The following is a 17088-nucleotide window of genomic DNA, read 5'->3' as shown; positions in this document are numbered from 1 at the left end:
GTGGGATTGCTTCAGTTGGAGTTTGAGCCAACGCAGATCGATTCAGAACATCGGTTGATGAAATCAAACATCCAACGTTTTTCAGATGTAGTGTTTTGTGTTTGTGTGGTGTGCGGCGGCGACATGGAGGTCAGGGGTGTGTGTTGACAGGTGTGTAACCCTGTCCTGGTGATGACTGACACCTGGACCTGCTCTAGCTGGGCTTGACAGACACGTCGCCATCACAACCCTCATCCCCTTAAGTAGTAAGTGGTTGCCAAGTCGTGTTCGATTCACCGCTGTATTGAAAAGATAAATGTAAGGGTGTTCCCTGTTTTCTTTCGCACTGACATGGACCTCCACACACATTACAAACAAAACAAACAAAAACTCATGGTGAACCTGTTATGAAATGAAGCGTCGAAACCCTTTGTGCTTTTGTCACACGTTTCAGCTCACTTTGGGGTTCTCATGACCCGACACAGGCAGACGGCACCGGCGTCATGTCTCCTGTCAAGTCCCAAGCCCGAGGCAGCAAACCGAAGCCTGAGCCGGTGAAGAAACAGAAAGAGGAGAGCCCTCAACAGAGGAGAGGAGGAAAGAAGGCCCCCAAATCGCCCCCTAGATCACCCCCACCCCCCATATCACCCCCACCTGCCGTCACCAACGGGAAGAGAGGGGGGAAGGGGCACCCGCCGCCTGGAGAAAAGAAGAGGAAGGAAGAGGTCAATGGCAAGGGGAAGGGGAAACAAGAGGAAGTTAAAGAGAAGAAGGGGAAGGAGCCGCAGGAGGAGACGGGGAAGAGGAGACCTGCGAACGGCAACGTTCAAAATGGCCGACGAACATCGCCTCAGAGAGAGACCACTGGCGATGGTGTGACAGCAAAGGGGGTCGTACGTAACGGCAGAACGTCAACGGCAAGCAAACTCGGATCGAGGGCAGCCGCGGCACAGCCAGGGAAGGTCGCCACACCGGCTGCCGAACCTGGCAACAGCACAGAGGGTGGGGTGACAGAGGAGGAGGAGGAGGAGGAGGAGAGCGAGGGAGAGAGCTCAGTGGAGGAGAGCGATGAGGAGGAGAGTGAAGATGAGAAGGAGGAGGAGCCTGTGTGTAACCAGGCGCCGGTGAAGACAGAGGGGAGCGGGAGAGGCAGCGAAGAGGAGGAGGGCGAGAAGGAGGGTGAGGAGGAGGAGGGTGAGGTGTCAGACTCGGAGAGAGACTCAGAGGGACAGGACACACAGGATGAGCTGGAGGGAGGGCTCTCGGAGGAGGTGAAGACCAGAGGAGGACCCCAGGAGGAGCCTGTCACCACCAGCGAAGAAGAAGAGGAGGAGGAAGAGGACGCGAACGCGGAGCCGGAGGAAAAGGAGGAGAGGGACAAAGAAAAGGGGACGAAGAAAGAGAGGGAGGAAGAGAAAGGAAAGGAGAAAGAAAAGGAGCAAGAGAAAAAGGGCAATAAGGAAGCAAAGGAGCCCGAGGGTATCTCTAGCGATGGAAGTGGAGAAGAGGAGATAACGAGAGGGAGGAGGTCCAGAGGCAGAGCAGACCGAGCGCTCTCACAGACTCCCAGAGGCTCCAGTCCCTCGGAGGGGGGGCTGAAATCCAAGATGTTCAAGAAAAAACAGGCGGCCACCAAGGAGGAGAAACAGAAGCCAACGAAAGAGGAGAAGGCCAAGAAGAAGGCGGACAAGAAGGCGGACGAGAAGGCGAACAAGAAGGCGAACAAGAAGGCGGACAAGAAGGCGAAAAAAAAAGATGACAAGAAATCCGGTCCCGCTGAGGCCAAGTGCGAGGCTGGAGACGGGGCAGAGGCTGAGGCCGAGGCCGAGGCCGAGCCTCCGAAAGAGCCGTCCCTCAGCAAGAAAGGCACGATGAAGGATAGGAAGTCCATCCTCAAGCTTCCCAACAAAACTCTGAAAGGAAAGAATGCTCCGCCAACAAAGGAGGAAGAAGAGGAGGAGGAAGAGGAGAAGGAAGCAGCCGCCTCAACCTCGACCAAAACCCTGAAAGGGCCATCGCGCATGATGCTACTCAAGGCAAAAGGAAAAAACCTGAAGACCAATCAGGTCACGGAGGAACAGGAAGTTGTGAAAGAAGAGCAAAAGAATGGAGGAGGTGGAGGAGGAGAGGGGGAGGGCATGAAGGAAGAGGGAGCCAAGCGCACACAGAACATCGGGCTTGTTCTAGGGAGGGTCAAGATGGCGTCCGTGAGGTATCGGACCAGTAAGATGCTGTCCAGGTCGGACGAAGACCCAGCGAGGGCCGACCCTGAGCCGGTCGACCCTGCCGTGACCTCAAAGGCAAAGGAGCGCCTGGCGGCCAGGAGGAAGAGTGCGACGACACTGCGGAGGATGTCTGGGTGGATCCGCAAGAAGGTGCCCGGAGGAGGCATCACCCTGAGGACCAAGATGTCCGCCATCACCAGGGCCATCGGCCTCACCCATTGGCTGTCGCTCCGAGTTCTGAAGCAGGAGGACGACACCTCAGGGTCCAAGCGCAGCCTGCTCCGGCCCCGCACGGCTCCAAGGCCAGGGAGCCGGACCAGCCTAGCCCGGGCGAGGACCAGCTCCTCTGGGGAGAAGAGAGCCCAGGAGAGGGAGGGCGCCCAGGCCCAGGGGAGGCAGGGGGAGGCCGAGAACGAGCCTCCTCCGGCTGGGGAGAGCGAGGTGGAGGACAGGGCCAAGTATGCCATCGTGCTTCCCAGGATGAACAAGCTGGGAAAGGCCAAAGCAGGCCTGCCTAGCCTCGCTGGGCCCCCGGCCGGCCCCTCCCCCTCCTCCTCCGGCCCGTCCGGACCCAGCCATGGCACAGCGAGCACCGTGACCTCTGAACCCAAACCTCCCAGGCCTGGAGCCCGGCTGGTGCTTCCCGTCAAACCGGACCTCAGCCTCCTCAAGTCCATCAAGAAGGAGGGAGGAGGGGGAGGGGGAGGAGGGGGAGAAGCGGAGCGATCCGGGGGGTCCAACGCCAGCCCGTCAGGAGGACCAGGAGCCGGGGAGTCGGCGGAGGAGAAGAAGAGGAAGGCAGCGCTGGCTGGCCAAGATGGCGTCAGTGTCCTCCAGGCAGCCAGGGCCAAGCTGGGCTCCTCCCAGATCAACCTCGCCAAGCTGTCCGCCTCCAGGCCCCTCTCTGGGGGAGGGCCCACGCCAGCCCCAGAGAGGGAGGCCGGGGGCTCCAGGCCCCCCAGGGAGGGAACTCCCCCTGCCCCAGTGGAGCCTGCCAGGGGGGTGTTGGGGGTGGGGTCGTTTTATGAGGAGGAGGTGGACCGGGAGGTGGCCCATCTGATGGGGGAGGGGGGCTTGCACACTGTTGGCCCACCAGAGGTGCACTGGGCTGGGACTACACGCATGAGCGGAGACCCCCAGGTATGGAGGATACTATGATATTATATCTCGTATTGCACAATGATTTGATATCACTGTACCTTATGGGTGGCATGTGTGTTTAGTGGTACAATAAACTATGTTATTTATTTGAGACAGTATATATATATATATGCATACTATTCAAGTCCCATATTTTTATATAACATGATACATGTTTTAAAACAAATGCAACTGCTATTAGACTTCACATTTGCTTGAGAGGTGTTGCTGCTCAGTTACTACTAAACGATCTCACCCAGCTATAACATTTATTGTTAAACTAATCTATCCAGCTCTAACAGTTACTTCTAAACAAACCCACACAGCTCTAACGGCCACGTCAACACATTTTGACTGTGTTCCTGCAGGACTGGCTGCGGGCAGAGAACCTGCTGCCCCACCAGACAGTGGAGAAGTTGACCAAGTGGACGGTGTATGAGGATGGGGGCCAGGCCCACACGGTACCTGCACACAACGGCCGGGGGCCCTGGGAGTCCGAGGACCCCGCACAGAACATGCTGGAGAGCCGGCTCTGCCACACCCAGGTAATGGCGGCCATTTTGTTTTCACAATGACGGTTTTGTAGTCAGATCCTCCTTTTTCTGTTTGTTTCTACTATTCCTACCTTCTGTTTTCAATTTATTTCAAAATGCTCTGTTTATACCTAACCAAGGATACTGTGGTATAAAAAAAACTTCATATTCAGCCTAGAATTGTTATGTTTTATATGACATCTGGGTTGCAGTGCTTAACTTTGCTTGGTTGACTATGACCCTCCCTCCTTCAGTGTTAGTTTATCCTCACCTCAGTATACAGTCGATGCTCTGGCATTCAGGTAGCCCTCCTCAGTATAGATACTGTAGCAGAGCGTTAGCCAATCAGGCCTCCTCAGTATAGATACTGTAGCAGAGCGTTAGCCAATCAGGCCTCCTCAGTATAGATACTGTAGCAGAGCGTTAGCCAATCAGGCCTCCTCAGTATAGATACTGTAGCAGAGCGTTAGCCAATCAGGCCTCCTCGGTATAGATACTGTGGCAGAGCGTTATCCAATCAGGCCTCCTCAGTATAGATACTGTAGCAGAGCGTTAGCCAATCAGGCCTCCTCAGTATAGATACTGTAGCAGAGCGTTAGCCAATCAGGCCTCCTCAGCATAGATACTGTAGCAGAGCGTTAGCCAATCAGGCTTCCTCAGTATAGATACTGTAGCACACAGGTCGCCCATCAGTACCTGGACATTGAGTGGGGTTCAGCAGATCGACACACATTCAACCCAGCTCTGAGACGCTACGTCCTGTTTATTGAGTAGAACCCACAACAAAGACACCGTTGATGGTTTATTCATCTGCAGTGTGTGTACGAGTGGTACAATAGAGCAGGCCGGCAGTCCGGTGTATCAGCTGACACAGAGATGCTTACAGCTGTATTGGTTACCTGCATCAGGAAGTCTGGTGTTATGAGCACGAGTTTGGCTGTGGGACAGGGGTAGTTGTGTAGCAGCACTCTAACTAGTCCCACTGAGACTATGTTGTAAGATGGTCGACAGGATTCTGGGAGAGGAAAGGTAGGGAAGGTTCTGGTGCTGGGATTGGAGGCTGCTGTTGCTGGTTGTGGATGTGACCAGGCTAAGGTGTGTGTATTTGTGTGTGTGTGTGTGCATATGTCTGTCTGTGTACTGTATGTGTGTGTCCTGTGTGTATGTGTGTGTCTTGTTTGTGTGTGTGCATGCGTGTGTGCATGAATCCTGTGTGTATGTGTGTGTCCTGTATGTGTGTGTGTCCTGTTTGTGCCCTGCATGTGTGTGTCCTGTATGTGTGTATGTGTGTGTGTCTTTTCCCAGGTGGTAATGCCCGGTAGTGATCAGGCTGTGGAGGTGGATGAGGTGGAGGATCTGTCCCAGCTGGCGTGAGTACGACACACACAAAAACGCACATTCACACACACACATTCACACACACACACACACACAATATCTGACATCCATCTTTGTTTGCAGGGAAGTGTGTGAGAGTGCTGTGCTACTGAACTTGAAGAAGAGATTTCACCGAGACTGTATATACGTAAGACACACGCACACCCCTGAACACAACTGAGTCTGTTGTCAACATAAACTAATATAACCTCAGAGTCTTGCTGTGTTGAATAGCTCCCTCCTCCTCCTCCTCCTCCTCCTCCTCCTCCTCCTCCTTCCTCCTCCACCTGCTCCTCCTCCTCTTCCTCCCAGACGTACATAGGGAACATGCTGCTCTCTGTGAACCCCTTCAAGCCTCTGAGCATCTACACTGAGGAGCTGAGACAGCAGTACCAGGCCAAGGGGCAGCAGCGCAACCCTCCGTGAGTACAACATAGTACCCCACAGTACTACACAGTACTACACAGTACTACACAGTTGCAAACATATTGACAGTGTGGTGTGTGTTCATCTTACAGACACGTTTATGCAATTGTGGATGCAGCCTTCAGCTCCTCCCAGACCTCCGCCCAGGAGCAATGCATCGTCATCAGGTAGGCTGGTAGCCCCGGGCCCACGGGTCTGGTGCCCGGCTGTAGGTTTAAGGGTCTGAGGGTCTAAGAGTCTGGTTAATAACTATGTTCTATGTATGTAAAACGTCACGTGTGCGCGTGCGTGTGTGTGTGCAGTGGGCAGAGTGGTTCAGGGAAGACGGAGGCCACCAAGCTGATGGTGCACTACCTGAGCTCCATGTACGAGGGCAGGAACGACAACCTGAGACAGGTAGAGTCACAGCACAGACAGAGTCACACCTGAGACAGGTAGAGTCACAGCACAGACAGAGTCACACCTGAGACAGGTAGAGTCACAGCACAGACAGAGTCACACCTGAGACAGGTAGAGTCACAGCACAGACAGAGTCACACCTGAGACAGCTCGAGTCACATGACCTGAGACAGCTCGAGTCACATGACCTGACACAGCTCGAGTCACATTATAGTATTATGACATCAATTATTACATCTGATTCGATGTTCAAAGTGACATTCAATGATATGAACTCCTCTCTTGTTCTCTATCTCCCTTCCCCACTCCTCCATCTCTCCCTCCGCCTCCCTCCGGCAGCCCATGGACGTTCTGCCCATCCTGGACAGCTTTGGGAACGCCAAGACCATCCTCAACAACAACTCCAGCCGCTTCGGCAAGTACCTCCACATCCACATCCTCCAGTGAGTCCACATCCTTCTGCTTCTTCCCATTCTCTCTCTCTCTCTCTCTCTCTCTCTCTCTCTCTCTCTCTCTCTCTCTCTCTCTCTCTCTCTCTCTCTCTCTCTCCTTTCTCCCCCTCTCTCCTCTGTTCTTCTCCTCTTCACCTCTCCTCCTCTCTCTCTCCTTCCTCAGCCCTGCTCCCCCTCTCTCCTCTGTTATTTTTCTCTTCACCTCTCCTCCTCTCTCTCTCCTTCCTCAGCCCTGCTCCCCCTCTCTCCTCTGTTCTTTTTCTCTTCACCTCTCCTCCTTTCTCTCTCCTTCCTCAGCCCTGCTCCCCCTCTCTCCTCTGTTGTTCACCTCTCCTCCTCTCCCTCCTTCCCTGTGTGGAGCTGAGGATGGTTGGAGTCCAGCACTCAGTCTTCCCTGTTTCTGTCTCTGACTGGTCCACAGTGGGGTTGTCGTGGGAACGTCCTTGTCCCAGTACCTTCTAGAAAAGTCCAGAGTTGTTTTCCAGGTGAGGCTGCATTGTTGCTTGTTTCAATGTCTTAGAATATTGTTTTAGTTTGATGGTGTATTGTTTTAGTTAGTTTGTGTTCCTTCCCTTTTCATAGTTTCCTATTTGTTTTCGAGTTGAAACCGTGACTTTCTTTAGGTTATTTACATTTTGTTGTATTATGTACACTGCCACCTAGTGGATTCTTTTGGTACTTAACATGTACATAACATTGGGTAATTGACCCAGTTAACATCAAGACGCCAAGTTGAACTCATGGTGTTGTAGTTGTTTTCTTGTTAAACATGCATTAAGCTGTGTTTTCATGTGCCTTTGATAATATGCCACATTGTATTTAGTTTGGATTATTTAATTTATCAGTAGCATCACACACTAATTATGTAACTGGCCTGGTCATACATTGTATGTATACATATCAGTAATGTGTTTGTGTACTTATGTATACTTCCAATCATTGTATTTTCCATTTCACAACAAGAATTGTTCAGTAAACATCAAGAAAAGTCAAGCCTTGCAATAACTGGAGGTTTGAAATTGTTAGCTACCTGCCTACCTCTGCATAGAAATGTGTTGCCAGGGCATTCCCCTGGATGAATATCGTTTTTATTTAAGTTTGTTTCAATGTATTAGAGTTTGGTTTTAGTTTGATGGAGTTTTAGTTTGGTATTGTTGGTTTTGGTGAACATTGTATGATTCGTTTTGATTTTCCCAACACCAGTCAGGCACTAAGTGTGTTCCTAATGACTGGAGAGTCTATGTGGCACAGCTACAGTGGGTCCACATCTGTGTGGTCCACGTTCTGATGTCATGGCTACGTCTCCGCAGGCCACTGAAGAGAGGAACTACCATGTCTTCTATGAACTACTGGCTGGGATGAATGACTGGGACAAGCAGGAGCTCTATCTGCAGGGAGCCGAGACCTACTGTTACCTCAACCAGGTACACACACACACACACGCACACACACACACACACACACACATGCACGCACATATACTAACTGTATACACTTATGTACTGTAATAAGATATTAGAAAAGAAGCGTGGTTTACGTACGTTGTCTCTCAGGGGGGGGCGTGCGAGCTGAAGGGGAAACAGGACAAGCAGGACTTCCTGTTGCTGGTACAGTGTTTCGAGACCATCGGTCTCCACGGCGACCAGATCTCCACCGTGTGGGCCATCCTCTCCTCCATCCTACAGCTGGGCAACATCTGCTTCAGCTCCTACGAGGTGTGTGTGTGAGTGTGTGTGTGTGAGTGTGTGTGTGTGAGTGCATGTATGGAGATCTTAGCTTAAAGTGTTTTTGTTCATGTGAAGTATGTGTGTGTGTGTGTGCAGAGCGAGTCGTTTGAGGTGGCTCGTATCTTCAGTGAAGCGGAGGCCAGGAGAGTGGGCTCCCTGCTCCAGATCTCCCCAGACGCTCTGCAGACTGTCATCACTCACAGAGTCACGGTCAGTCTGACATCTCTCACAGAGTCATGGTCAGTCTGTCTCTCACAGAGTCATGGTCAGTCTGTCTCTCACAGAGTCACGGTCAGTCTGATATCCCTCACAGAGTCACGGTCAGTCTGACATCTCTCACAGAGTCACGGTCAGTCTGACATCCCTCACAGAGTCACGGTCAGTCTGTCTCTCACAGAGTCACAGTCAGTCTGACATCCCTCACAGTCACGGTCAGTCTAACATCCCTCACAGAGTCACGGTCAGTCTGACATCTCTCACAGAGTCACGGTCAGTCTGACATCCCTCACAGAGTCACGGTCAGTCTGTCTCTCACAGAGTCACAGTCAGTCTGACATCCCTCACAGAGTCACGGTCAGTCTGACATCCCTCACAGAGTCACGGTCAGTCTGAAATCCCTCACAGAGTCACGGTCAGTCTGACATCCCTCACAGAGTCACGGTCAGTCTGACATCCCTCACAGAGTCACGGTCAGTCTGAAATCCCTCACAGAGTCACGGTCAGTCTGACATCCCTCACAGAGTCACAGTCAGTCTGACATCTCTCACAGAGTCACGGTCAGTCTGACATCCCTCACAGAGTCACAGTCAGTCTGACATCTCTCACAGAGTCACGGTCAGTCTGACATCTCTCACAGAGTCACGGTCAGTCTGACATCCCTCACAGAGTCACGGTCAGTCTGTCTCTCACAGAGTCACGGTCAGTCTGACATCCCTCACAGAGTCACGGTCAGTCTGTCTCTCACAGGGTCCGACCTGACCAGTCTACACTTTGACGAATCAGGGTTAGTGACACCCAGTCTACAGTCTGCTACTGAATGTCCTGTGTTCCACTCTTTTATAGGAAACCACCTATGACAGGATCTACTGCCCCCTGTCTGTGGAAAGTGCCATTGAATCCAGGTAGATACCTGAGCTGTGGGGTATGGGGTAAGGAGACAGTTCTCCATTTGGGCCAGAGTTGAATGAGGTTTGTTCTTCATTGAGTTCTTTCTCTTCTCATTCTTCCTTTCTCGCTCTCGTTTTTCTTCCTCTCTCCATCTCTCCGTCCCATTCTCTCCTCTCAATAACCCTGCCCCCCCCCCCACCCTCCCCCGCCCGCCCGCCAGAGATGCCATAGCCAAGGCCCTGTACTCCGTGCTGTTTGATTGGTTGCTGGAGCAGATCAATGATTGGCTGAGCCCAGCAGAGATGGACAGCACCGTGGGCATATTGGACATCTATGGATTTGAGGTGAGGTGGGCGCCAATCACCTGTAAACAAACAATCTGTCACTTTTAGAAAGGACCGACTCTCTTCATTTTTTTCTTTTTGTCTTTTGTTTTAGGCGGGGGGTTCAGACACTTTTACCCAAAGAGACACATAGTACAAATTTGAACCTGTGACCTCTTGATTTGCAGTCAAAGGGCTGTAACTACTTAGCTTCTTGTTCTACAGTCCAATGCCACTGAGCCATAGCCTCTCTGTCTCTTCTCCAGTGCCAACAACATGAACAAGTTATAAAGAGACATACCGATGAAAGTGTCCCTGTCTCTCTCTAGGACCTGGGGGTGAACAGCTTTGAGCAGCTGTGCATCAACTTTGCCAACGAGCAGCTGCAACACTTTGTCAACAAGGCTGTGGTCTCCCAGGAACAGGTTAGTGATACCCAGAGGTCAAAGGTCACATGTCCACAGGTGACTTGTGGAGGTAATATGATTGAGGACCACCTTTTGTATGTGTGTGTGTGTGTGTGTGTACATGCGTGTTTGTGTTAATGTGCTTTTGTGTGTGTGTGTGTTTGTGTGCGCATTTCTGTGTGTGCATTCATGTTCATGTGTGTGTGTGTGTTTGCGTCTGTCCATGTGTGTGTGTGCTCCAGGAGGATTACAGTGCAGAGCAGATCCAGTGGTACCCCATGGTGCTCCAGAACTTTCACTCCTGCCTGGACCTCATTTCCTCCAGACCCCACGGCATCCTCCGTATCCTGGACGACCAGACCTGCCTCCCTCAGGTACACACACACACACGTATGCAAACACACACAAACAAACACTCACGTAAATGCACACACACACACACTCACACATCTAGACTCACACACACACACTTTGATCGTCTTGTTCTCACTGTCCCCAGGCCACTGACCACACCTTCCTCCAGAAGTGCCACTATCACCACGGAAACAGCCCCTACTATAACAAGCCCAAGATTCCTTTGCCAGTTTTCACCATCTACCACTATGCTGGGGCTGTCACCTACCAGGTACAATAACACCACCATACCAGGTAACACCATGTACCAGGTACAATAACACCACCATACCAGGTAACACCATGTACCAGCTACAATAACACCACCATACCAGGTAACACGATGTACCAGCTACAATAACACCACCATACCAGGTAACACCATGTACCAGGTACAATAACACCACCATACCAGGTAACACAATGTACCAGCTACAATAACACCACCATACCAGGTAACACAATGTACCAGCTACAATAACACCACCATACCAGGTAACACCATGTACCAGGTACAATAACACCACCATACCAGGTAACACAATGTACCAGCTACAATAACACCACCATACCAGGTAACACCATGTACCAGGTACAATAACACCACCATACCAGGTAACACCATGTACCAGGTACAATAACACCACCATAACAGGTAACACCATGTACCAGCTACAATAACACCACCATACCAGGTAACACCATGTACCAGGTACAATAACACCACCATACCAGGTAACACCATGTACCAGGTACAATAACACCACCATACCAGGTAACACCATGTACCAGGTACAATAACACCACCATACCAGGTAACACCATGTACCAGGTACAATAACACCACCATACCAGGTAACACCATGTACCAGGTACAATAACACCACCATAACATAACACCATACTAGTTTACCGTTATTACCATTGACAGACCCTCCCTGGTGTGTTCTGGTGCAGGTACACAACTTCCTGAATAAGAACCATGACCACTTCAGGACCGAGGTGCTGGAGCTGTTCGCATGCAGCAGGCTGAAGGTGATTGGCTCCTTGGCCCTCTCTGGCCACACCCACAACCCCCTTTTTCCCAATATAGTGACCATCTGATCATTTGTGTATATGTGTGTGTGTGCATGCACGTGTGTGTTTATGTGTGTGTGTGTGTGTCAGATGGTGTCGGGGCTGTTCCGGAAGGTCCAGGACGGCTATGTGCAGCAGAAGGAGCTGGGCTGCAGGGGGAGGGGCCACCGCCAGCAGCCCTCCACTGTCGCCGCCCACTTCCAGCAGTCCCTGACTGAGCTCACCACTCGCCTGGAGAGGTAGGGAACACCACATGCTAACAAGGACCTGGTGTTACGCTGTGTAAAGATCTTATGACTAATATCTCCTCTCCCTCTCCTTCCCTCTCCCTCTCACTCTCCTTTCCTCTCCTCTCCTTCCCTCTCCTTCCCTCTCCTCTCCTCTCCTCTCCTTCCCACTCCCTATCCTCCCCTCTCCTCTCCTCCCTCTCTCTCTCTTCTCCTCTCTTCTCCTTCCCTCTCCTTCTCCTCTCCTCTCCTCTCCTTCTCCTCTCCTCTCCTCTCCTCTCCTCTCCTTCAGATGTAAGACCACCTTCATCCGATGTATCAAGCCGAACTATGTAAAGGTGGGGATGTTATAAGAATGATAATGATGTGTTCATTTAGCAGACACTATCCAACGCAACATACAGGGGGGATGTGAACCTGTGGTCTCTTGATCTCAGTCAAAGGCACGCTCTATGACCTCACATCCTGTCTGTGTGGTGACAGCTTCCTGGGATCTTTGACGTGGACTATGTGTCGGCGCAGCTGCGGCATGCTGGATACTGGAGACCATCCACATCAGAAAGGAAGGCTTTCCTGTCCGCATACCCTATGCCTTCTTCATGGAGAGGTGTGGTGTGGTGTGAGAGAGAAAAAGACTGTGTGTGTGTGTGTGTGAGAGAGAGAGAGAGAGAGAGAGAGAGAGAGAGAGAGAGAGAGAGAGAGAGAGAGAGAGAGAGAGAGAGAGAGAGAGAGTGTGTGTGTTACAATCCGTATTCCTGTGCAGCACTAGCTTTCTTTCTCCTCTCTCACCCCTTCCCGTCCCTCCCTCCTTCCCCCTCCACAGGTATGGGGTTCTCCTGGCTGAGAGACCTGCCGAGGCCTCAGACAGAGAGCTGACTGTGGCTCTGCTCAGCACTCTGGGGGCGGAGGACTGGCACTATCAACTGGGCCTCACCAAGGTATCTGTGTGTCATGTGTGCATGTGTCTTTGTATGTGGGTGCATGTCTTCTTCTGTGTGTGTGTCTTCATGTGTGTGTGTGTGTGTGTGTCAGGTGTTCCTGAAGGAGGTCCTGTACCAGCGCGTGGAGGACAAGTGGAGCAGCACTCAGACCTGGGCAGCAGTCACCATCCAGAGGAACATCGAGGGTTCATCTGCCGACGCAACTTCAGGTTCTTCAAACAGAAGGCCATCGTCATCCAGAGCCACATACGGGGACACCAGGCCAGGTGAGGGGGGAGGGGAGGGGGGAGGAAGGGAGGGAGGGGGGGGGGAGGGAGGGAGGGAGGGAGGGAGGGAGGGAGGGAGGGAGGGAGGGAGGGGGGGGGAGGGAGGGAGGGAGGGGGGGGGAGGGGTGTTCTGTCACTGTGGATGAAAGCGTGCGCTGAATGGACACGTGATTGTCATCCTGCTCCCTTGGGGTTAGTGAGAGTGACCGGCGTCCTCTGTCCTGTTGCAGGAAGCACTACAAGCGCCTGAAGCAGTCCTTCACTCAGTTCTGGGCAACCATGATGATCACCAGGAACACCATCAAGAGGAGACAGTGGAGGATTAGGAGAAAGGTGAACACACAGACACACACACACACACACACACACATGCTGTACATTCACTCACTCACTCACTCACTCACACACACACACAAACTGTACACACGCACGCACATCATGCATCTGCACACACACACGCATTCACACACACATCCAACACACACGCACGTACACACACACACATAGGAAGCCCAAAACACACAACAACAAACTTACTGTCAGGTTGCGTCGCAACGTAGTGTTTGCATCTTTATAGAGAGGGCTGTAAATCCCTTCCTGAATCCTTTCTATTGCACAACCCCACCCTGGAAGAAGCTGTGACGTAATGGAGAATCAAACCCCTCCTCCTCCCCGACACACCCTCCCTTATCTCATCACCCCCCTCCACCTCCCCCAGGGGCGTGGGTTGCATTGATAACGGCAAAACACTTTTTATGAAAATAATTATATTTATTGGCCTCATACTTATTATTGAAAAAAAGCAGTCCCACCCCCATTAGAAAACAAACCTATGACCCTCTCCTCTCACCTCACCCCCCTGCCTCTTAGAATAATGAATATTCTTTGCTGTGTTAAAGCTTGAGTGTATTTACCCTGGAGAACTTCCTGGTTGAACCCAGCAGTTTAACCCAGGTGCAGATATGTGTAATATTACCTAGATAGCAAGCTATCGCTCAGTTTGATATCAACTACGGTCACAGCTGAGTCCACACTTTCCAGTCCCTTCTGCTCGGGAGTTGTAGTCTTTTTCAAACTCTCTGAACTTGATTGTCTCTCACGTACTGAAAGGACATGTCTTCAGTGAGGGGCTCACAAACATCATAAAATACCAAGGACAGACTGATATAAAAATATATATACCGGTATTACATTTGAAACATGTAAAGGGCTATCCGTGATGGAATAAGAGGAAATGTTTTTTAAGTGGATATCGCTGTGGGAATCAAATTTGGCCGGCGGTTCTCTAACACGGCTGGCTGATCAGGCTGATGTGACCTTTGGCCTTCACTGTAAACAAAGAGCGCAATGTCTTGATGATGCAACATGATGCCTTTGTTCGATTGGTGAACATACGTGGAATGTTGTGACCTGGGTGTGTATGTAAGAAAGAAGTTAACGTCCTTACTTTTAAATTCTAACAACACATCTATGCCTGTCTTGGACAAGAGGTTAAGTTATATCCATCTGCTCCCTCTCTGTCTTTCTCACTGTCTCTCTCTCCTTGTCTCTCTCTCTGTCTCTATCTCTCTCTCTCTCTCTCTCTCCTCTCTCTCTCTCTCTCTCTCTCTCTCTCTCTCTCTCTCTCTCTCTCTCTCTCTCTCTCTCTCTCTCTCCTTTCTCTCAGAGAACATAGAAAAGGCAGATCAGGATTAGTCGTGATGTTTTGTGTTTCCAGTAATTGAACCAGGGTGTAAAAGGCTGAGGTGAATGTTTAACCATGCGCACAGCTCCTCCCTCTCTCCGCCAGCGTCAGCACACGCAGGACGTTCCTCCTGTCCTCTAAATATTTCAGACCAGCTGACCTCCTCCCATCCAATTACACTCTCTTTCTTACCACTGCACGCCCGTACTGTGTGATCCTGAATCTGATGCACAGGAACATACACACAACACACACACACACACACACACAGGAACACACACAGGAAAACACACACACACGCAGGTGCCTACTGAAACACAACAGCACAGGCCTACCCACACGCTCGCACGCGCGTGCACACACACCGTCCTCCTGCTACGCTCCTCTCTTGGACTTCAGCCTCGGTGACTGAGGTGAGAGTCAGTCGGTCTTTCTCTCTGTCGGGAAGTGTTCTGCTGCTGAACAGGTAAGCTGCTACCGTCCTGACTGGTACAGAACTCGGCTTCTCTCCTCTTTCCTCTCCTCTCTCCTCTTCTCTGCTCCTCTCTTCTCCGCTCCTCTCCTCTCTTCTCTTCTGTTCTCTTCTCCGCTCCTCTCCTCTACTCCTCTCTTCTCTCTTCTCCTGTCCTCTCCTCTCCTCCCTTCTATTGGAGGGTTATTTGTCTGCTATCAGGTGACAGTCAGAGGTGGGGAGGAGAGGAGTGCAGGGGAGGAGAGGTGAGGTGAGGAGAGGAGAGACTGCCGGTGTTAGGTTTCACTGACAGGGAGATAGGTGCTTGCTGAACATCTCCACTCCGTTTACCTGGGAACTTATCGTCTCTTCCATCTCTCCTTCCTTCCTTCCTTCCTTCCTTCCTTCCTTCTCCGGCTTGCTCGTTGATCCGTGCCTTCCAGTAGGTCTTCATCCCACACAAAGTATTTCACTCCTATGTACATCTCCTCCTGTGTATGTTGGTGCTGTTGTGTCGGCCATTGGATTCCACATACGCTGTGTCACTGTTTTTATTGGAGTTGGACTGTGAACGCTGTTACTGTCATTAAGCTGATAGAGAGAGGTAGGGAGGGAGGGAGGAAAGAGAGAGGTCAGCTCCCAGCAGTTCAGCTGTAAAAGGGAAAATGCGTATCTGTGTGGGAGTGGAATATGCATACGGGTGTGCATGCGTGTGTTTGTGTACATGCGCCTTTGTTTGTCTGTGACGAAATCCGTGTGTGTGCGTGTCAAAATATGGGCTTGGGTGTGAGTGGATCTGAAGCCCACACTCTTTGTTACCCACCCGAACACCACGCATGAACCGGGCAGTGTGATGGGCCAGTCACCCATCAGCTTCCTCTCTATCAGTCACCAGCTGTAAACAGGCCTGATCAACGTTTTCTCCATGTTCTTGTTATGGGCGGGGCCAAGGGCAGAGGGAGGAGTGGGCGGGGGCTAGAGATCGAAGGAGGTGGTGTCGATGGTAGATGGGCGCGGCAGGGTATATAACAGTGAGAGAGGTTCTAAGAATAGGACTGTAAGACTCAAGACTCCTGGTGTGTTTAGTGTTCATGCCTCTGGGCTCTCAAACACACCTGGTCAGGTAGGGAGAAAGACAAGCGTACATACACATATCCACATACACACACACACACACACACACACACACACACACATACATACATACATACCCCAAAACATAAAATGATGTCTTGTGTATGAGGTTGTCAGGCCACTTCTTTCAGCATTGTTCTGTATTCCTGATCGAGCTGTGATTGGTTCACATCATCACCTGAGGTCCAGGTGAGGTCATGATGGTGAGGTTACTGATATTCTGTTAACTTGTGGATTTGTTTGTTTGTTTGTTGGTTTTACAGGAAAAAAGGAGAGGAACAAGTTTGATCCTGTCTCCAAGAAGCCCTCATCCCCAGCAGGAATGGTACAGGAGACATCCTTCACCACAGACACACACAACTTCAAACCCCTCTCTTTGCTAAATGACAGTTTAGTCGTTTGGTTTAATAGCTGATTTTGGCCTTCTACAGCCGTAAAATATGTCTTCCTCCTTAATCTCTAATATATTTCATATCTGTGTGGTTCATCTCTGTATGGTTATTCCCTGAATGGTTCATTCAGTGTGGTTAATCCGGTGTGGTTAATCCCCGAGTGGTTAATCCCGGTGTATTTAATCCAGAGTGGTTAATCCCTGTGTGTGTTCCAGGATGTGGGAATGTTAGAGATCCAGCGGAGCTCTCAGCCAGACTACGCAGTGCAGCAGGTGAGCAGGACCAGGAAACAGAACCTGGCAACAGAACCAGGAAGTAGACCCATGTTCTCAACGAACCTTCTTCATACAACAGAACCATATTCATACAACATAACCGTTTTTGTTCATTCTACATAATCAACCCAATTGAAAATTCTCTGTACTTTT

At 51.0% G+C, this 17088-nt stretch overlaps 1 protein-coding gene across 1 annotated transcript in view; it reads left to right on the top strand.

The window, feature by feature from the left end:
• Positions 1-482: 482 nt before the first annotated feature.
• myo15b (myosin XVB) overlaps positions 483-17088 on the top strand; it is a 33689-nt gene continuing 17083 nt past the window's right edge. The window contains 27 exon segments of the mRNA XM_067245166.1: positions 483-3344; positions 3713-3889; positions 5183-5247; positions 5339-5402; positions 5567-5676; positions 5773-5847; positions 5983-6076; positions 6419-6522; positions 6953-7016; positions 7842-7955; positions 8085-8246; positions 8355-8468; positions 9321-9379; positions 9586-9709; positions 10018-10113; positions 10338-10469; positions 10595-10720; positions 11446-11523; positions 11656-11804; positions 12085-12130; positions 12276-12327; positions 12330-12399; positions 12616-12730; positions 12825-12909; positions 12912-12999; positions 13230-13332; positions 16876-16932. Of these exon segments, the coding sequence (XP_067101267.1) occupies positions 483-3344; positions 3713-3889; positions 5183-5247; positions 5339-5402; positions 5567-5676; positions 5773-5847; positions 5983-6076; positions 6419-6522; positions 6953-7016; positions 7842-7955; positions 8085-8246; positions 8355-8468; positions 9321-9379; positions 9586-9709; positions 10018-10113; positions 10338-10469; positions 10595-10720; positions 11446-11523; positions 11656-11804; positions 12085-12130; positions 12276-12327; positions 12330-12399; positions 12616-12730; positions 12825-12909; positions 12912-12999; positions 13230-13332; positions 16876-16932 (5385 nt within the window).

The sequence above is a fragment of the Osmerus mordax genome, chromosome 10, assembly GCF_038355195.1.
Source record: "Osmerus mordax isolate fOsmMor3 chromosome 10, fOsmMor3.pri, whole genome shotgun sequence".
NCBI classification, from domain to species: domain Eukaryota; kingdom Metazoa; phylum Chordata; class Actinopteri; order Osmeriformes; family Osmeridae; genus Osmerus; species Osmerus mordax.
Note: the sequence above shows the minus strand (reverse complement) of the source record. Positions and strands in the feature narration are given on the sequence as shown.